General features: G+C 39.5%; 1 protein-coding gene across 5 annotated transcripts in view; it reads right to left on the bottom strand.

Annotated features, from left to right (window-relative positions):
- Positions 1–8,469, bottom strand: part of LOC139468003 (prominin-1-like) — a 76,629-nt gene extending 68,160 nt beyond the window's left edge. For all 5 annotated transcript variants that reach the window (XM_071249651.1, XM_071249648.1, XM_071249649.1 and 2 more), the window contains exon 1: positions 8,081–8,469. In XM_071249651.1, coding sequence (XP_071105752.1) covers positions 8,081–8,312 — 232 coding nt within the window. In that variant the 5' untranslated portion in view covers positions 8,313–8,469. The remainder of the gene's footprint in view (positions 1–8,080) is intronic.
- Between the last annotated feature and the right edge of the window lie 14,405 nt (positions 8,470–22,874).

Here is a 22,874-nt window from a genome sequence, read left to right as displayed (position 1 = left end):
CAAGATTTTTGTCGCTCTATTCATCAATTTCGTAATTATATTGTCTGCCAATAGATCATGGAGGATGTCGTGCAGAGTGAGTGAGGCTCAAAGGAGCAATAACGACAGGGGACACAAGCAGAAGCATTGTATCAGAGTATTGTACCCACTAAAGGACTAGAACCCAATCTCAAGCTTGTGCAGCCAGCGCTCTTAAACCAGGCTCCCCAATGGCAACATATGGTTAGAAGACTGTAAGCCTCCTAGTTCTTTCATCAATATATGTTTCACATCTTTTGAAAAAAAATATGAGCCAGCTGTTTCAGCAAGTAACACCTGGCACTCGTCTAAGCAGCCTCAGTGTAGCCTACATAGGACATTTAGGACATCTGCAGACCTGGAGCTTACAGGATAGAACAGCCTACAGATCTGGAGCTTATAGGACACTAGGACAGCCTACAGATCTGGAGCCGATAGGACACTAGGACAGCCTATAGACCTGGAGCCTCTATTAGGACACTAGGATAGCCTGTAGACCTGGAGCCTATAGGACATTAGGACAGCCTATAGACCTGGAGCCTCTATTAGGACACTAGGACAGCCTATAGACCTGGAGCCTCTATTAGGACACTAGGATAGCCTACAGATGTGGAGCCTGTAGGACACTAGGACAGCCTTTAGACCTGGAGCCTATAGGACACTAGAACAGCCTACAGATGTGGAGCCTATAGGACACTAGAACAGCCTACAGATGTGGAGCCTCTAGGACACTAGGACAGCCTACAGATCTGGAGCCGATAGGACACTAGGACAGCCTATAGACCTGGAGCCTCTATTAGGACACTAGGACAGCCTACAGACCTGGAGCCTCTTTTGCTACAGGAACAGGAACAAAGCATTGCTTGCTAGGATGTTGTCAGTTCATAACTCAGACCACAGAAGTTGCTTCATGTCCAATATCATGATTCTTAGCTATATGATGTATGACACTGAAAATCACATACACACTGAACAGTCATACAGTAAAAATTACTCTACACAGCAAGAAAAGGCTTGCAAACACTGAAAACTAGCCTTGCTCCAAGTCCAGATAAGCAATGCCAGTCTTTTATAGGGACAACTTGTTCTTATCATTCACATTATCTTGGAATTATAATCTAAACTAACGATCATTTCCTTAGAGACTTGTGCAAGTCTAACTGATCACCGGTCCACCTATGAACTGTCAACTCTGATAACAATAGCCTGTAAGTGCAACATCATAAGATAACATTCTTTATCTCAGGGGTAACAGATTTCTTTTGCTTTCAATTAGCATGCATAGGTTGAAATAAAAATACATTTGTGTAGCTTAATTTCTTTTATTCTATTTGACATGAAGTTTTAGTAGGAAAAACAAATGTTTAATCTGCAAGGACATATCTAGACTGCTCAGTGGCTGACATTCAGACTGAACACTCACAAGCTGTGATTAAAAACTTACCAATTTATGTTATCATACTGGTTATAGCTACTTGACATGGTTATGTAGAAGTGACTTGTATTACTGCCAACAGGACCAATACAGAGGAAGAGGTCTAATGCCTACTTTTATATTATTGCAATGAATAACAATATTCAACATGTTCAAATACCTCTGAATTTTACAAAAATAAGAATTTATTAAAAAATCTCAATTTGTCACCAACACATCAGCCAGAAGCACTTAGTTTGGAATCCTGGATAGGCCTCTCCTGTTTATAAAACAGGGTGTTGAGTACTTTAAAAATATTGAGGTGTACATGTATTTACTTCCGTCAGGGAAGCTAGTGTGTTGCAACACTTGGTCGATATGTAATGCATTAGATCTGTTCTATCTGACATGTTAACACTTCCTTCTTTTTCAGAACGGGACATGTTTTTAGTTCAATTCTTTTATATTTCCAATCAATTGAGCAGTCAGGCAAATGAAAAAGTATAACTAAAATTTGATTTTCTGATTGTAGCTTTTGTTTTTTTAGTGTCATTTTTTACAACTTCAAGCAAATGCAGTCATCAACCAAGTTGAACAGAAAACCATTAAAAAAAAAACAGGAAATGTTAAGAAATATTACACGTCTTAGCTTCTCATTAATTTTTAATATTAAACTATCAAACTGTTAAAAAAAATGTTGAACACACCCTTTTTCCTCCCAGAAGAACCTCGACTACTACATCATAGAAATGTAATAACACAATTGCTGTATACATGTAATAACACAATTGCTGTATACATATAATAACACAATTACTGTATAGTAGTAGTAGTAGTTTATCCCAAAAGTAATATAGGCCATAGACCCAGGGTACACGTTACAATCACTGTATACAAGTAACATTACTAATAACACAATTACTGTATACATGTAACACAAATACTACATACATGTAATAACACAAATTACTACATACATGTAATAACACAATTACTACATACATGTAATAACACAATTACTACATACATGTAATAACACAATTTCTGCACACATGTACATTTAATCGGCAAAGGACATTTCGTGATTACTTGGGGCAATGCCAGCTTCATTTTGACATGTTTCCAGTTGGCATTACCAATCTGTGATTATCCCGCTGCTGAAAAAATCTAATTAGGTGATGTGCACTTGCAAGTGCGTATTAAACAAAAATAGTCGCACTACCAGCAGTATCTAGAACAAACACTAATAATGATATGAATAATTTAATTGTTTCATATTGCTTGGTACATGTGGTATGGCAAGATTCCAATGTCATTATTAAATTGTAATATCCTGAAATTAGCTCGGAAAAGAGGCTGAGAGTCACTGTGAAAATATTCAAAGCATATTGTATGGTAATAGTATTAATGGGCTTTAAATTGCAAGCTTCTATTCCCAATCTACTTGAAACATGGTCCTCCATCGACCAGCAATCTAAAATAGTCACAGATGCAATGAGGAAATAATTGATAGAGTTCTGTTTCAATGTCACGTCAATCAATTTACATGTAATGCGAGAAAAGTTGAATTGAAAAAAGAACATGATAGAAACTAGGGCAAAGCACATGACTGGTGAGCAAGACTCGGCAAGACAGAGTGGGTGGCAGGAATTCTATTGAGGTGGGGAGGGGTTCAACTTTTGGTAAAATAGCAGTACAGTAGTTGGATTTTGTCGTTTCAGCGGATATCTGGACTGGTTATTCTCTTGGATTGATAATTTTTATAATTTTAGATAATACAGAATTTCAAACCACATCCCACGGCTTGCACCCTACAATTTGCTACTCACAAGCCAAAAGCCACAAGCCACAAGCCACAACCCCAAACTCAATGTCAACCCCAAACCTGCCCTCCATTAAACCAGCAAACTAGCACAAAAAACCTGCACCCCATTAACCAACAAACTAGCACCCCAAACCTGCCCTCCATTAAACCAGCAAACTAGCACAAAAAACCTGCACCCCATTAACCAACAAACTAGCACCCCAAACCTGCCCTCCATTAAACCAGCAAACTAGCACAAAAAACCTGCACCCCATTAACCAGCAAACTAACACCCCAAACCTGCACCCCATTAACAAGCATCCTAGCACCCCAAACCTGCACCCCATTAACAGCAAACTAGCACAAAAAACCTGCACCCCATTAACCAGCATCCTAGCACCCCAAACCTGCACCCCATTAACCAACAAACTAGCACCCCAAACCTGCACCATGCACCCCATATAACCCAGTACATTTTGATCAATATTTTTTCAAAGGCTGCACTGTGTCATTGTAGAGCAAGCAACAACATACTAATAACAGGAAGAGATGATCAGTTGATAAACAATGATAAATCTGAGCTGATTGTATCAATCTAATATGTGTTACAGCATGTTATCACATACCTAGTGTGTAAAGTCATACAAGACAAGTGTAAGTAAACTTACACTTGCCTTGTATGACTTTACACAAATTAGTTAGTACGGCTGACATGTGAAACAGCAGTTATCACTGACGCCAAACACTGATAGCATCAACTACTTCCTGGTTCTCAGATAACACTGTAAGCATGGTAAGTACAAGAATGTTTAATTTGCCCTTTAAAAACATGATAATCTTTTAACAATACACTAGGATGAAATCCAAGTGCAGATGTAAGCATGATAAATAACCACAGTCCACCAGGTCACACCTGACATTGAATAACATTAACACAGCCATCACTAGCTGCAGCCCGAGGGCAAACAGGGACTTTATGATCCTCATCCTGTTTGCTGCAATCAGCAATATTCCAGCTGTATGACAATGGCCTGTAAATAATTGGGCCAATTGATGTTATGAGCAATGATCCCCCCCACTGGGGAATGTTGACAAGCCATCAACCAAGTCACTATTTGTTTGTTTGTTGCTTAACACCACAATCAGCAGTATTCTAGCTATATGATGACGACCTGTAAATAATTGGGTCTGGACCAGACAATCCAGTGATTGACGTCACGAGCATCGATCTACCCAACTGGGATATGATAACCTGTATAAACTGAGTCTGTGAGTGTGTTCATCCGATCCCGTTAGTCGTCTCTCATTACCTTCAGGTAAAACCTTATGGGGCCCCTAAGTATGTTGGCAGAATATTTTGATACATGAGACTTTATGAAGCTTAGGCTTGCAAATATTCCCATGTGGGGATTAATCCTCAACGTTTCGGCTGCAGTCGTCATATTGGCTTGTTGGGGAACATGTACATTACGATTACCAGACGTTGTTGAGTGCATGAAGTATATAGGCTAAAATGTCAGAAGCTGAGTGATCTGCCAAGAACTCATTAGAAAAAGAAGAAAAAAAAAATTAAGAACAGTTTATAGTTGCAATGGAAACATTTAATGACTGAGTGAACAACATTTTATGTTTTATGAGAGGGGCTGGGGTTATTGAGTTTGCATCTGATGAACTTTAGTTTGTTTGTTTGTTTGTTTGTTTGTTTGTTTGTTTGTTTAACCCTGCACTCGGCAATATTCCAGCCATATGAAGGCGGTCTGTAAATGATCGAGTCTGGACCAGACAGTCCAGAGATTGACATCAATCCACGCAATTGCGATACGATGACATGCATCAACCAAATCAGAGAGCCTGTTAGTCACCTCTTACGACAAGCATAGTAGCCTTTTACAACAAGCAATGGTTGCTGAAGACCTATTCTACCCCGGTTCTACATGGGTCCTATTGTACTGGAATGCATGGATCCCCCAAATGTTTAAATATCAACATCCAGGTTAAGACAAGGACACCTTGACTTTCATGCTTAATTTCAGAACAGTGAGTGAGTGAGTATGGTTTTACGCCGCATTTAGTAATATTCCAGCAATATCCCGGCGGGGAACACCAGAAATAGGCTTTACTCATTGTCGGGAATCGAAACCGGGTCTTTGGCGTAACGAACGAACGTTTTAACCACTAGGCTACCCGACTGCCCCTTATTTTAGGAACAGACTACAAGTATGCCTTGTGTGTTCATTAACATTATTAAAAATATTTCAGCATATATACATTGTATATTCCACAATGGTTTTCCTGGAAACACATTCCACCAACTCCGACATTGTCGTGTTTAAGTTTGATGTGTCGAACTGCGTCATAGCGAAACCGACACCATGGGAAAAGGAAACACTTTGTTTATCACACACCATGATTTTATAGATTAACTGGAGCACCTAATACCAGTGTCAACAATGCTATACCTGACCACATAAACTCTGTGACTTTGGAATAAGCAAGAGTTGACTATACAGCTTGATAATCATTTCACCAATGCTAAGGAGACTTGAACATGTTTAACTTGTTAGCCTATGTTGGATGTTGTTCTAATGACTGTTTAGTGTGTTTCTGTATGGCCTGATTAGACTTACGTTTAGTCCCAGGAATAAATTATCTTATTGAAGAATATATATCTACAAAATATAAAATAGTATCCAAATGGAGCCCAGAACAATGATTAATTTAAGTGAGGCAATCTAGACTTGAACTGGATTCCTTTCTTCACTTATTCCCTAGATAAACTACAGCCAGATGTTTATGAGTGAGTGAGTGAGTAGGGTTTAATGTTTTTACACCCTTGGGTCAATTCTGTTGAGTAGATATTTCTTAAAATAATTCTCCTTAAATCCCTTTTCAGGTGACTTCAAACTAGTACTTATGTAATCAGTAAACAGAGAGGTTTAAAGACACACTGATTCACATTACTACGCAAGCTGAAAGAATACAATGGGTAATTACGAACAGTGTCGTTATACTATTGGCTTCTCGAAATTTTCAATGTGTATTTGTACGCAAGCAACTCAATTTATTGGGTAATGTTGATTTATTTTACATATCTTACTCATGTTACTCAAATACACAGCATGTCTGGAGCTCTGCCCAATATAACCATTCTATTTTCAATATCTGTTGGGACTTCAGCATGTTCAGTTAGCCGGCCTGTTTTGTTATTATATTCCATTATTCAAGTGGAACTCGGCATATGCTATGCACTGATGTATGGAGGAGCAAAATTGAATAATCAAAAAGGACAACAAACAACATTTATTAAATTTATTGTAATAATATTGCACTGAGGCAAAACACTCACTCAGTTTGTATCCTGACTGTCCTGATGATACCAACACTGGGCCGATTCCCTCCCCAAATGTATATACATGATATTGCGTGTTGGAGCAGTTAACTTTAACAACCTGAACAAAACCTTTGAACTTGAAATATTAAGTTTGGTGCACTCATACTCACATGTTAACCCCTGTTGTCACAACACAACTATATATTGAGAGATATACTTAAGTTGTCTATTGTCAATGTCTGGTTTAATTCAAAGTGATGGAAAAAACCCTCCCAATTACAGTTCAGTTCTCCTACATCATCATCATCATCATCATCATGGTCAATTCCATCAGCTGTGTCTATAACACATTTTTTTGGAAATTTCATATTGATCCTTTAACATTAAATATAATAATAATATAATTCTGTACTCTAATCATCGTAACACGAAATACAAAAAATATGTATATATCATTTGGCACAACAATAAAGAGTTACGAGCCCAGCAGGTTGACACAGATTCACAGTCATTCAGTATTTACATAATTTGAAGGATATATAATGACAAATGAGTTTCATCTTGAATGCGATGACTTGTGTTGATGCTGTTGTCTTGAGGCTAAATACTTACCTGAATATTGATGTTTGTGATTCACTGACTTCATGGCATGTCTATTTGCCTGTACAGATGTGACTCAGGGACAGGTTTTGTTCATGCCTGGTCATGCATGACTCGCTTAATGGCCCTCTGATAGCCAAAACAGCTATACACTTATAAGCTTTATGTACAGGTTGTTTGTTTATTTACCTAACCTATCTTGATTTTCACATTAATTGACATGGATAATTAGAATTTTAAATGGTGAAACATACTACACCAAATTTGATAGGGATATTTTTACATTTCCATGATCCACAAAACTGTTTCTCATATGTAAAGTTTATATGTAAATGTATCAAAAATTGGGTAGTATATTTGGATGGATAAATTATGAAATGTTACAAATCATGAACACGAAATGACTACATAAAACTAGAAACAAATAGCGTTTGGCTTTTAACAAATCTACATTCCTCCATTTTATTACCGGTCATGTAAAATCTACAAATATCCACAATCTTACTTTATTAAATAGGAAATAAAATCTAATATTGCCCATTATTTTTTAAATAATACTATACAGTGTTGAACTTGAATATGTACAATATATATATATCTGAACAATCTGATACATATAACTTATTCTTTCTTGAATCATAAAGGAACATAGTTATGATTTAACTGACTGCTTGCTGATAACTGGGACTAATCCTTGCACAAGATATATATATCAGCTGATAAAGTCATTGACAAGACTTTCACCTCACAGAGATACTGAGTTCGTTAAGCGGTCCTCTTAACGTACATGTATATTTGTGGCGAGACAGACAGAAAAAATCACCTCTAGAATAAGAAAACATATGGACTGACGGCTGTTGTGTCGATCAGAGGGGACGTAGATAGAGTGAGTGAAGAAGGGACGAATACTTACTCAGCCATTGTAACTCGGATACTTTCTTCGGTTGTACAGTCTCGAGAAATCTTTTCACCATATCAAATAAAACATCCATGCTCTTTTCTAAAATCATTCCATCTTCTGTATCCACGTCCGAAGTTGAGGGTTGGGTTCCGTTCAGAGATTGGGTCGTCTGTGTGTTGACGGTAGAAAACGCTACTATACAAAGTACTGCACATGAATACACAACAGTCATGTACGCGGCCATTGTTGATGGACGGTGAAATACTAAACTTTGATAACTTGTAAAGCAACAGCTAGGCTAGTAGGAACGGTAATATCCGTGTTGCTTTGCTTCGAGCCGCGAGAGATGTGCTTCACGTACCCATCCTTCAGCACCTTTCAAAAGTGTCTTGCTGCTCACATGTGACGTCACTAAGCCCCGCCCATCAATAGACTAGACGCGCATGTGAGGTGTGCTATTTATATCCGGGTCAGCACGAGCGCATTTTCATTCAAGACAGGTAACTCACCTGGCTTCGATGTTGATAAGCCAGCTCTAAGATATATGAGGATTTACCTGTTTGCTCAATTCCTTTCATGTCACGATTCGACTTCACGATGGCTTTGTTTTGACGAAAGGAACTGTTATTGTTTTCTTTCATTTTCGCTAATTTAGATACACGTGTTTTCCGATTTCTTAAATTACTTTTTTTACAGGAGCCCAGTGCCATTGTTATGTAACGATTTTAATTCACTTCAAATATTATGTTTGCTTGTGCCAGAGATGCAAAGCTTGGTATGTCATTTCTTTTACAGTACGATTTAATATACTTATGTCGTCTCAACACAGGTTATGGACTTTATCAGTTTGGCAAATGTTTCTTTCATTATGGCCAAGATTTAATATATTGTTGTTGTTGGTTTGTTGTTTAACGCCGCACTCAGCAATATTACAGCTATATGACGGCGGTCTGTAAATAATCGAGTCTGGACCAGACAATCCAGTGATTAATATCATGAGCATCGATCGACGCAATTGGGATCGATGACATGCATCAACCAAGTCAGCAAGCAAGAAGAAGGGGCAAGAAGTAGCCGTGAAAGGTCGTTTCAAAGAATACAAGAACTTGTTATAAAAAAAAAGTGTCATGTATTAATGTTCCTTCAAATTTCTAAATGCTTTTCAAAGACTAGATGGAATATTGCTATTGAACGTAAAACAACATTCACTCATTTATTCAATGTTTCATATGTTAAACCGCATGTGTGTATTCCCAATTCTTTCAATAATCGATAGCCCTATAAAATCAACAAGGTTTTAATCACGTGACAGGAATGTGTAATGATCTTAAACACAGTCAATATAAACATGGGCGATATTGAACGTGTTGTTCACCTGTGTGAGTCAGATCGATACGTTCAGGCAAGCTATTGACAGACGGGCACCGACAAATGTCTCCTTAAGGCCCACAATACCGTAATGACCACGGTCGATCGTGATCAGCGCTGTAACACGCTAATCACTATCTTAACGGAAGCTTGAGCATGTAATTGATCTGAGCTAATACAGACTGCATGTTTTCAACAGAGGTTTTGTCATTTGGATGGAAGGACAACTTAATATGTTGTTTTTTACACTCGACAGTGCTTTCTGTTGCGCTGTCTCACACAAAGGTAAATATGCACGTAAAAAATATATTTATTTTACAGCTCATTACGGGAACCCTGCTGTGTGTTTTGTAAAAAAAACATTGCGCTTGCGTTTAATTGAATGTTTTGTGTGTTCAGTTATTCACTGTGTCGAATACTGCTGTCGTTTGACTTTTGTCAAGCGGTCCCCGTGCAAAGTTTATGTACGTGTAATTAACACCATCAGTATATAATTAATTGATGACATTGTTTAAGAATGCGTTAACATCTTAACGTGAAGGTTATTTTAGAAGTAAATCCTGACGCAGACACAATCAGATATTATTAAAGACGATGCACGCAATGTTAAAAAGGAGAAGTTTCCGTTTCTTTCAACCGGGAAATATTGACTTTTCTTAGAAGGACGCTAGTAGTAAACACAATGAAACACTGTTCTGAAAAACTTCAGCATCGTAAAATGACACAATTCCCCTGCATCTTAGGCCAACGAAATGAAGGTCTTTCTATGAAAAGCTGTAAAAATCACGAACGAGAAGATTAAGCTTGGAAACACTGACAAACAATCGCTTATTACGCGCGGACCTCGGAGAGGACTACGTTTTTAAACGAACTTTTCTGAAAATAGGCAAACTTGAAAAAGAATATTTTCTCTTTGCAAGTATAATGGCCACTGTTCAAGGTATACATTACAAGGTCTAAACAAAAGAACAATTTTCATTGGGTAAATGGATTATATATACATAAGACTATATGGATGACGCAAATCCGCTATTCATTAACCGTGTACATATACATTTTTACATTACAGTAAACTACGGTTATAACGAACACGCTTATAACGAACTGACGGATATAACGAACTTACTTTTTTGGTCCCGACCATTTGCTGTAATTATGCTATATATATGCTTATAACGAACTACGGTTATAACGAACTAAAATTAGTAGTCCCTTTGAGTTCGTTATAACCGTACTTTACTGTATATACATTCAGGACAATGTAGATTGTGACGTAATAATCTGAATGCTATAGGTTTTGTTGACCCAGGTTATACCTTTACGCTTATGTATTTGAAAAAATATAATCTTTGTTAGGATTGAATCAACATGATCTGTTGTCATCATTTCTCAACAAAGGAAACTCTTTCATATCCGAGATTCGCTTTTAAATGCTAACCACTTGCAGCTCAAAGGATTATATTTTCAAAGGAGTTATTTATGTTTATGTTTAGTTTTGTTTACCGTGTATTTCACCACGTGACCTAGATAGCATCAACTAACTCCCATGCCTTGTCTTATCTTAGTGGAGTGTGTGTGTGTGTGTGTATGTGTGTGTGTTAGCCTAGTGGTTAAAGCGTTCGCTCGTCACGCCGAAGACCCGGGTTCGATTCCCGACATGGGTACAATGCGTGAAGCCCATTTTTGGTGTCCCCCGCCGTGATATTGCTGGAAAATTGCTAAAATCGGCGTAAAACCAAACTCACTCACTCACTCACTCTTATCTTAGTTCTAGGATGGTATATCTGTTTAGCTTGAAGGTATGTTAAAGGGCGTCAACATATTATTAAAGGGCAAGGTATACGATAAGGGCCCGTTTCAGCCCACGGGATTTGCATAATTTAAGAACTGAGCAAAACTATTAGAAATAATTTTGATAGTTATCGGACGTGTTCATGTAAATGAGAAATATTCGTTCATTTCAACAATTACATGTATGAGACAACACTAAATGCATAGTTGTGTATTACATGTTCACAACGGCTGATTGTAATGGTGTTGATGAAGCGTTTGGACATGAGCAAGTTTTTGGCCGACTGATTTTCCGAGGACATGTTGTTTGTTTTTGTTTTTTGTTGTTTAACGCGCACTCAGCAATATTCCAGCTATATGACAGCGGTCTGTAAATATCGAGTCTGGACCAGAAAATCCAGTGATTGATATCATGAGCATCGATCCACACAATCTGGATACGATGACATGCATCAACCAAGTCAGCGAGCCTGACCACCCGATCCCGTTAGTCGGTAAGAATGGGTTGCTGAAGACCTATTCTACCCCGGATCTTCACGGGTGAAGAATAACATGGTAAAGTATTCATCTTTGGTGACGGACTTACTCTTAGTAAGATTTCCATCACAAATTCATTTTAGCTATACTGACGTAACTGTTCATGTCAGAAGTTCAAAACGTGCACGTGTAAGGAAGAACATAGGGTTCTTGTCAGCCATCTGAACTTGTCTGATGCTTTTCATACCAATGTCGGCAACTTTAAAATTTGAAATCTCCAAGTCGGCCAAAACGTGCCTTTATCCTTCTACTCCTTTACCGGTCCCTTCGTTTGTGTAGGAGGTTGGCCGTGATATTACTCGAATATTGCTAAAAGCAGCTTAAAATCGTACTCACTCACCCACGTGGCACGACAATTATGAACTCACTAAGAAGTCTTTGATAAAGGGGCGGTCGGGTAGCCTAGTGGTTAAAGCGTTCGCTCGTCACGCCGAAGACCCGGGCTCGATTCACGACATGGGTACAGTGTGTGAAGCACATTTCTGGTGTCCCCTGTCGTGATACTGCTAGAATATTGCTTAAAAATGGCGTAAAACTATACTCACTCAATGAACCATATGAGAAGGCGATAATTGTAAATTCATGTCTGACCTAATTGTACATACAAATATATAATCATCTATAATTGAAAAATATATGAACAATATTAATTCTAAAGGCTAAGGTCTAAAAACGCTGACTGGACTAGTTCATTATTCCATATGTAAGCATTTTCTGCCCCCTCATTTTTGAGTAGTCAAATTTGGAAAAGTCTACACGGGAAATAGTCATAAGGGGAGTGAACCGTCAAAGGAGCGTGGAAATTGTTTAAAAAAATATTTTCATAAAAATATACTTTGTGCTCAGGTTTTGTCCCAAAACAAAACTGTTTCATTAGATATTCTATACGTCTTGAAAAGAATGTGTTGCGAATAAAAAAATACATTTCACAGTAATATATTGCGTGTTTCGAAGAGATGTCTTATTCTTTATCCCGTCCTTAACTCAAGATACGAAATTGAAACTAAGGGCTTGTCGTTTTTAAGTTAGATGTTAGAACCAAATATTACCCGAGGACATTGAAATATACCCGGGGCGCTGGGATAGCCTAATGATTAAAGCGCTCACTCTTCACACCGAAGACCCGGGTTCGATTCCCCACATGAGTACAATGTGTGAAGCCCATTGCTGGTTCCCCTGGCGTGATATCGCTGGAATATTGCTGAAAGCGGCGTCAAACAATCCCCACTGACTGATATCTGGAATTATGTTTAACCTACAAAAACATCTGCCGCGTGTGGTGAGCCTGGTCCTCATAGACCTACAGATATGATGGGTATTTAGTACTGACGTCCGACCCGTGATCCGGAGTAGACTGAGTCTTCAGCAACCCATTCTTGTCGGAAAAGGTGACTATGCTTGTCGTAAGAGGCGACTAATGGGATCGGGTGGTCAGGCTCGCTGACTTGGTTGATATATGTCTATCAAATGTTGCCCGACGGTTATTGATGTTGTTACACCACTCTCGGTCGATGTTGTTTTAGTAGATACACCATGATCGATCGACGTTGTTTTAGTAAATACACATTGATATTGATGTTGTTTTAGTAGATACACCATGATATTGATGTTGTTTTAGTAGATACACCATGATCGATCGACGTTGTTTTAGTAGATACACATTGATATTGATGTTGTTTTAGTAGACACACCATGATCGATCGATGTTGTTTTAGTACAGACAATGTGATCGGATCACGTCTGTTCCAGACTCGATTATTTCCAAACAGCCGTCATACAACTTGAACATTGCTGAGTGCGGCGTTAAACAACAAACAAATAAAATTCAAGGAAAAAAAACATATCTTATATACAAACTTGTTCGTAAAAAAACTCATTTTTGTTTTCATTTTCATATATTTATACATGTTTGGGAAAGTATGTGAAGGATAACAAAAAAATTAGTGAAAACCCTTTTTTTATCCCGTACAAAATAAAATAAGTTAGAATAAGAAGGGGCCGGATTTCTTAAACTTTGGCTCTGCAAAAGCTGCGCAGGGTGCTCGTGCCCTTGGCCTCCTGTATCGCCATGTCGCTTGTATGTGGTTGACAAATACCTAACATGTCCTTCGCGTTTCCCCTTATGTTTGCCACAAACACTAAATGTTGCCTGTCGACACAAACTGTGGCGAGAAATAGCCACATGATCAGGTGTCGCTGTGGGAATTCCTGAAGATATTTGTAATTAACAAGTAATTTACTGTAGGGATCAAACAAACCTGTGCCCCGCGCCACCTCGGTATAGGGAATGTCACCGCGGCCAGTGGGAGACCTTTGTTTGACGGTTTCGGCTTTGTCTCACATATTGATCATAAACAGGCGTGTCTGATGTTTTAAGATTGTCGTTTGATGTTTAAACTTTTGTTTGAAGATTAGCTATATATCAGCTGACAGAAACGTGGAATTCTTTTTCATTGGAAGGAATATCCAATTTAGAACCAAGTGGTCAGGGTAAATTATACTCGGTGTTGAGTGAGTGAGTTTGGTTTTACGTCTTTTTTAGCAATATTCCAGCAATATCACGGCGGGGAAACCAGAAATGGGCTCCATACATTCACCCACGTCGGGAAACGAACCCGGGTCTTCAGCGTGACGAGCGAACGCTGTAACCACTAGACCACCCGACCAACCTATATCCGGTGAAATGAAGGCGATAGGACATAGTACTAAATCATGTGTGTGTGTGTGTGTGTGTGTGTGTGTGTGTGTGTGTGTATTTAGGGACATTGTGCCAGCTATTTCACGACAGCCTGTACAGAAATCGAGTCTGGGCCAGGCAAACCCGAGATCGATATAATGAGCAGTTGCGTTTTACTGTAACCAGCAATTTGGGGGTCAATTCGGGCCTATATTCTCCCCACATAGCGGACTTCTTTCTATACAGCCTGGATCTCTGGGTATGCTGCGCTGGCGCTACATAGCATTCAGCGCAGCATACCCACGGAAACCAGGCTGGTTCCTATAAGTACGTTCATAAACAGGTGTATACCGCATCCAAACCCCAGTTTATTGGCAAAATACGTATCAGATCACAATGAGTCACACATTGTCAGATCACGTTAGTCGCCCCTTAAGACAAGCATAGTCGCCTTTTACAGAAAGCATGGGTTGCTGAAAACCTATTCTACCCCGGATCTTCACGGGTAAAACACATACTGAGAATGACTATGTATGAATATTCAACATGAGATGTTACCGCGAGAAATAATGACACTTCGGCGAATTATTGGACAATAAATTCGTTATTTGTTTAGATAATAAACGCATAAACAATAACAGATAGGACTACGCCTGTTTGAATAGTTGTTTATTCGGCAGAGAGCTATTCAGTTTTATATACCTCCACAGATGTAACGGTGTCATTTGGGACCAATGGTTTTCGTTAAACTACTGAAATGCCAAGTCATAGAAAGTATATACACTGATGTTTGATAGTGGCTAAACATAAAACAAACAAATTCGTTATTCGACGATGAAGAAATTGAAAAGGGTATCTTACTTTTCTTTGGATCCTAAGTTTGCAGTGTTTCGGCGACTGTTTTCAGACTGGAAACCGTTTTTAAAACGATTGTAATTTTATGGTCAAATCCAATTTTCAAGTGTTTTTTTTTTCTTGTTATTTGTCAATATCCTAAACTCATCTACACTCTGTATTACAATGGATTATTTTTTAAAAAGTAATTGTGATATGGGAATATTGCTTATAGGAATTCGAAATACATTTCCTGCACTCGGAAAATATGCATATATATTGATATGTATTTGTAACTTAGAAAAAAGGACTTAGTGGTGGTTTAACTCTTCTTCAAGTCTACCCACGTTCACCTCGCCTCTCGATCTTCCGCCCATTCGAATCAAGTCATCCAGACTGCACCAAGCGAAATTCGGATGAACATGTCATTGACATCAATATCTATTCGCAGGGCGTACGAGGGCGGTTGTTATGATTTAGTACGTACTATTTCTAGTCCGACAGTGAGGCAATTTGTCTGTCTTCAGCTCGTGTCGATTACACCGTCTGATTAGTTAGCATCCAGTTAGGTCAGGATCGGGCGATTAAAAATCAGCAGTGATTCATAATACCTAGTCCCACGATGTAAACAGCTCTGTAAACACATGTTGGAAACAGGTGCGTTCCTGCGGCGACACTGACGTCAATCTCTTCGTCAGATACGCGCTGTTGTCGGAATATGTGAAGCATATTGCCCTCTGCTGTGGACAAGATTTCAATAAAACAGCTTCTCAACCATGGCCATGCTAATTTCAAAAGACAGGGTATGTGATTCAATTCAAGGCAAAGCACGTATGGACATTTAACAGTGTGCAATACACACCGATTACACACATAATTGTTCGTTATAATGATTTATGACGGAGAATGCGTGTCACTAATTTCGAAACAGCGTCGATTGACATTCACGATGTGCCTAACGTAAGGACAAAGATAAAAAGTAGAAAAATAAACCAAAAAATCAAATATTTACAGTATAAACATCAAATGTATTCCAACAAATTGCCAAGTACGTGTACATACTCAATCAGATCTATATACCTGAAAACATCCTATTGTTAATGTGTTAATTACTCACCTTCTAAAACTTGGTGATTTGGGAGAAGACTAGGCCCCCATGCTTGCCGAAGGAGCCGACAAAAGGGATAGGGAGGTCGTGTGCTGGTGGCGTGGATCGTTGCCCATATATGGTTATCAATCACTGGTTTGTCTGGTCTGGTTAGCACAAAAACTACAAGTTCTGGTGTATACTTCAGTGGTTAGCACAAAAACGACAAGGTACTGGTGTATACTTCAGTGGTTAGCACAATAATGGTAGGGTATAATGTATACTTCAATGGTTAGCACAATAACGGTAGGGTATACTGGATACTTCATTGGTTAGCACAATGACGGTAAGGTCTAATGGATACTTCAGTGGTTAGCACAATACCGACAAGGTACTGGTGTATACTTCAGTGGTTAGCACAATAATGGTAGGGTATAATGTATACTTCAATGGTTAGCACAATAACGGTAGGGTCTGGTGTATGCTTCAATGGTTAGCACAATAACGGTAGGGTATACTGGATACTTCATTGGTTAGCACAATGACGGTAAGGTCTAATGGATACTTCAGCGGTTAGCACAATACCGACAAGGTACTGGTGTATACTTCAGTGGTTAGCACAATAATGGTAGGGTATAATGTATACTTCAATGGTTAGCACAATAACGGTAGGGTCTGGTGTATGCTTCAATGGTTAGCACAATAACGGTAAGGTCTGGTGTATGCTTCAATGGTTAGTACAATAACGGTAAGGTCTGGTGTATACTTCAATGGTTAGCACAATAACGGTAGGGTCTGGTGTATGCTTCAATGGTTAGTACAATAACGGTAAGGTCTGGTGTATGCTTCAATGGTTAGCACAATAACGGTAGGGTATAATGTATACTTCAATGGTTAGTACAATAACGGTAGGGTCTGGTGTATGCTTCAATGGTTAACACAATAACGGTAGGGTCTAATGTATACTTCAATAGTTAACACAATGACGGTAGGGTCTAATGTATACTTCAATGGTTAACACAATGACGGTAAGGTCTGGTGTATACTTCAATGGTTAACACAATGACGGTAAGGTCTAATGTACACTTCAATAGTTAACACAATAACGGTAAGGTCTGGTGTATACTTCAATGGTAAGCACATCCTTTATTTATAGAATAGATATCTGGCTTCAAATGAAAACGGGGGCGGTCGGGTAGCCTAGTGGTTTAAGCGTTGGCTCGTCACGCTGAAGACCCGGGTTCGATTCCTGACATGGGTACAATGTGTGAAGCCCATTTCTGGCGTCCCCCGCCGTGATAAAGCTGGAATATTGCTAAAAGCGGCGTAAACCCATACTCACTCAAATGAAAACGAATTAGAAACATAATACATAAAAATACTTTTCAATGTTCCATGACTGGCGTGTCCGCCCGAACATAGTCAGAACCTGACATGTGGGTAAATAGAACCCCCGAGCTATAGTTCATCAGATATAATAAATATTTGCCGATTTGCATCTATTATCTTACGGCAATTTGTTTCTCTCATATAGCACTGCCGCCTATACTCCGATAGTCTTAATCCTTGACATCCCTTGCTATATTAGTTGGTTGGTTGGTTTGTTGTTTTACGCCGCACTCAGCAATATTCCAGCTATATGACGGCGGTCTGTAAATAATCGAGTCTGGAACAGACAATCCAGTGATTAACATCATGAGCATCGATCCACGCAATTGGGATCGATGACATGCTTCAACCAAGTAAGCGAGCCTGACCACCCGATCCCGTTAGTCGCTTTTTACGGCAAGCATGGGTTGGTGAAGACCTATTCTACCCCGGAATCTTCACGGGTCCCTTGCTTTATCAAATGTAGGTTAATTCTCCCTGAAGGGGATGCTCATATTAATGAGGGAAATAGTGTGGCTTCAAAAAGTTAGACCAGTGGCCGGCAAAGCGCAATAGTACCTAGCTAGTACATGTAAAATACATAAACTAGGAGTGGTATAACCATTTAACAGGCGAGAGCTTTCAGCTCTAGTTGTATGTGTAATTCATTATGCCTTCTGTTATTTGGGATTAAATTACTCCATATTGTTTTTATATACTGAATAAAATAAGTTACAGATCATTCATATTTTTTAGGATACTTTTTGTAGTGAAGACTGGGCATACAATTTCATAAAAATATCCCCAAAATAATCACGATCCCTTGCCCTTTTTGTTCAATATACATGTCTATACTTATACTATATACTTCCTGAGAATTGAATTTTTATACATTTGGTGAATGTGTGCGTGCGTGCGTGTGTGCGTGCGTGTGTGCATGACCGCACTCAGCAAAATTCCAGCTATATGACGGCGGCCTGTAAATACTCGAGTCTGGATCAGACATTTGAGTGATTGACAAAATTATCGATATGTAATTTTGATACGATGACATGCATCAGCCAAGTCAACGAGTCTGCCGTTAGTCGCCTCTTACGACTAGCATGGGTTGCTGAAGGCCAATTTTAACCCGGGTTTCACGGGGGTAGTTCTTAATGATATTGTAACCTGTTCTTTAAACCATCACCAACCGGCACATTCTTTTCCAAGGGAACTGAACTGCTAAAGGGTCGTGTTTGCATAAGAAATTACCAATGTCACCGCTGTAGTCTAACTGCGGTGGTGCAAATGTTCTATAAACTGTATAGCACACACTGTATTAGAAAAGGGGGGAACGGGTGGCCCATTTGCGTAAGGCGCAAGCCAGAAACCTATGATTGTTGGTTCGAATCCTGGTTCGCCCAGATTATGTTTCTAGGTTAGTCAGCACCATACCCGTGCTCGTGGGTTTCACTGAAGTGGTAAACGTCTGAGACCTGCACCACTTCGAGCTTTCCTCCCACATTGAGCTGACACGCCGTGATATGACTGGAATACTGTTAAAACTCTGCACAGCGAATCGCGGCGCCTTAGACGATTGGGCCACCCGTGCCCCCCATTACACATGACAGGGATCAGTCCTAATACATTGAATTGACACTATTGAATACATTCTGTAGGATTTGGAAAACATAAATCACTGGCAGTGTACAATTCAACCTAGTTCAAGTTATATGTTTCAGAGCATCTAGAAACTCAACCGCAGTTTTCTGGCCATTTTTCAACTGTTCCTTAAGTCTTAACAGTCAGTTTTCATTCTCTTTTTATGCTCTCTTCTCGGGAAGAGGGGCAGCTCCATTGTTTTTTGTTTAACGCCGCATTCAGCAATATTCCAGCAATATGGTGGCGGTCTGTAAATAATCGAGTCTAGACCAGACAATCCAGTGAGTGACATAATGAGCATCGATCCATGCAATTCGCTATGCAGAGTTGCGTCCCTTGGGCAAACCAGAAACCTATGATTGTGGGTTGTTATGTTCCTAGGTTTGTCAGCACCATACCCGTGCTCGTGGGTTTCACCGAAGTGGTAAACGTCTGAGACCTGCACCACTTCGAGCTTTCCTCCCACATTGAGCTGACACGCCGTGATATGACTGGAATACTGTTAAAAGCGGCGTTATACCCAACTCACTCACTAATAAAGAGGGATGGGAGACTGGGTTGGGGATGTCAAGAGAAAACGGTCCCCCACAAGAAAATACATGCATGCAATTTAAGTAAAATGAATTGCTATTCTATTGTCATTCTTGTATGTGCCATCCTGCGCTCTACAGTGTATCATATCGCCGTTCTAGTGTGACAAATACCCTGGACCAATTTGCCACCATCCTTTCAAAATAGACTAACATTTATGCTTTGAAATCTTATCTTACACAATATCCTTCTTGACTCTAAAATATATTTTTTAAAATCCCTATGCTGTGGAATTAAGCTAGCTAGAGCTGGCTAGACTTGCTTTTGTATGCGATTCTAGATTATTTTTTTTCATAAAATAAATATATTCCACAGTCTTGGTGCAGGACTACTTTCAGAAGTGATGTCACCATCTCCACCTCTCCTATCTCAACCTTAACACAGAATATCTCTCGCTCATGAGAATGATTTGATTGGACGGCTATATTTAGCACATTCCAATTTGAACCGGGCAAGCAAAGAGTTATAATAGCGAACGGGCCCAATGTACCACTCATTAACAGAAAGGAGAATAGTACCACGTACACTGGATTGGAGCGTGAACTATCATAAGTCAGTGGTACAGCAATCAGTTCGAGTAATCTTGCAAAATTCAGCTTGTGATGTTTTGAGCAAATGAACTTGTTTCAAACCTTTTTTCCTCAGTAGATGGGACATTAAAACGTAGTCATGCGTTCACAAAGGCTTTATAACAGCACGCACATGACAGCCGTCATCACTGTGATGTGCCCATAACGTTTCCACTACACGCCCTTTGCCTATATACTGTTATATTGTTGATATAAATGCTATGTTTAATAATGCGAGCAAAGACCACTCGCGTTTTTCGCATTTAATTCACGCTCGCGTTAATATCAAGATTTACAGTATGTATGTTGAACTCTTTATGCCAGAAATTTGGAATATTCCGCAGTAGACTTTATCTTAACGGGGAGATAAACAATTTTATGGTTGTTTTTGATTGTTTTGTGTTTGCTTTTATTTTGCTTGTTTGTTTGTGTTGGTTTGCTTGTTTGTTTGTTGTTGTTGTTGGGGGGAAGACAACATAATTCTCATGACATCTAGTATGTCCAGAGAATAATTATTATTATATTTTCTTTAAATAAAACAGATACCCCCCGAACACACACCAACAACGCCACCCACCATCCACCCCACCCCATCCCTTGAAAATTACATGGTCGGCTCCCTAATTAATGTTGTTTTCACTTTAAGCATCACTTTGTATGTAGTTTAGCCATTATATGGTTCCTTACATTTGGGTGTGTTTAGGTACAGTGAGACTCAGGGTTGTTATAACCGTCATTTCATTATTTTCATGTTCTACACTGCAACACTAAAAAACACACCTGGAGATCGAAGAGAATTAACTATGACACTTCCCACTGATTCTAGACTGGAGTCTCTGTTGCCATGGTTATTATAACAGCCATATTTATTTAATCAAATTTCGTACCAACGGGAAGGTGTGAGCGTGGTTGTTGTCAATGACAACATTGACATTGGAATTGGGGTATCGTGTAAATATCAGCACCATCTCGTAAATCTATCCTTAGCCCCACTGGCGTTGTAAACCAGACTTGTCGAGTAGACGCCATTGTTTGACTGTTTGAGTGAGTGAAGTGGGTTTAACGCCGCTTTTAACATTATTCTAGTTATATCACGGCGTGTCAGCTTAATGTGGGAGGAAAGCCCGAAGTGATGCAGGTCTCAGACGTTTACCACTTCGGTGAAACCCACGGGTATGGTGCTGACAAACCTAGAAACATAATCTGGGAGAACCGGAATTCGAATCCACAATAGGTTTCTGGCTTGCTCAAGGGATGCATTCTGCACAGCGAATCGCGGCGCCCTAGACGACTTGGCCACCCATGCCCCACTTGACTATTTGACACTGTGGCGTCAAGGACATCCTTTCTTGAAATCACAATTGATCTATTTTCTAGTATCCTTCCTGCTATTCCTTGCTGCTATTATCCCCCCGCGTGTCTTCAACCTGACGGTATATGTCCTGTATAGCCATTACTCTAACATTAAATACACATATCCTTGTGTCATAAATGTGTAATGGACAAGGCCATCACAGTGGACAATATTCAGTCAAGCCATTTGCATACAGTTTAATCCTGGTGTTGCTTGTCAGGGTAGTTTTATGTCGTAATAAATACGTTTCCAATAAACTCATTGTCAGTTTTGTTTGTTTGTTTGTTTAACGCCGCGCTCAGCAATATTCCAGCTATATGACGGCGAACTGTAAATAATCGAGTCTGGACAAGACAATCCCGTGACATCATGAGCATCGATCCACCAAACTGGGGTACGATGACATGCATCAACCAAGTCAGCGAGCCTGACCACCCGATCCCGTTAGTCGACTCATACGTCAAGCATGGGGTGATGAAGACCTAATCTCTACCCAGATCTTTGAATTTGTAGGTTCAGTGGGGAAGGGCTTACAACATTAATTCACTCGGTACATATATTCCGCAATACTTCATTGGATATCCGCTTAATGCCTCAAAACCACAAACTAGTTCACTGAAAGTGAGTGAGTGAGTGAGTGAGTGAGTTTGGTTTAACGCCGCTTTTAACAGTATTCCAGTTATATCGCGGCATGTCAGCTTAATGTGGGAGGAAAGCCCGAAGTGATGCAGGTCTCAGACGTTTACCACTTCGGTGAAACCCACGAGCACGGGTATGGTGCTGACAAACCTAGAAACATAATCGGGGCGAACCGGGATTCGAACCCAAAATCATAGGTTTCTGGCTCGCCCAAGGGACGCAACTCTGCACAGCGAATCGCGGCGCCTTAGGCGACTGGGCCACCCGTGCCTCCAGTACACTGAAAGAAACATTAGTAAGGTGTAGATTCACATTGCCAAACAGTCACTAGTTATCTGCACGGAGTAGAT

This window comes from Haliotis cracherodii, unplaced genomic scaffold (genome assembly GCF_022045235.1).
Source record: "Haliotis cracherodii isolate W230 unplaced genomic scaffold, xgHalCrac1.p SCAF_2, whole genome shotgun sequence".
Classification (NCBI taxonomy): domain Eukaryota; kingdom Metazoa; phylum Mollusca; class Gastropoda; order Lepetellida; family Haliotidae; genus Haliotis; species Haliotis cracherodii.
The sequence above is the reverse complement of the archived record's forward strand: the minus strand, read 5'-3'. Positions and strand labels throughout refer to the sequence as shown.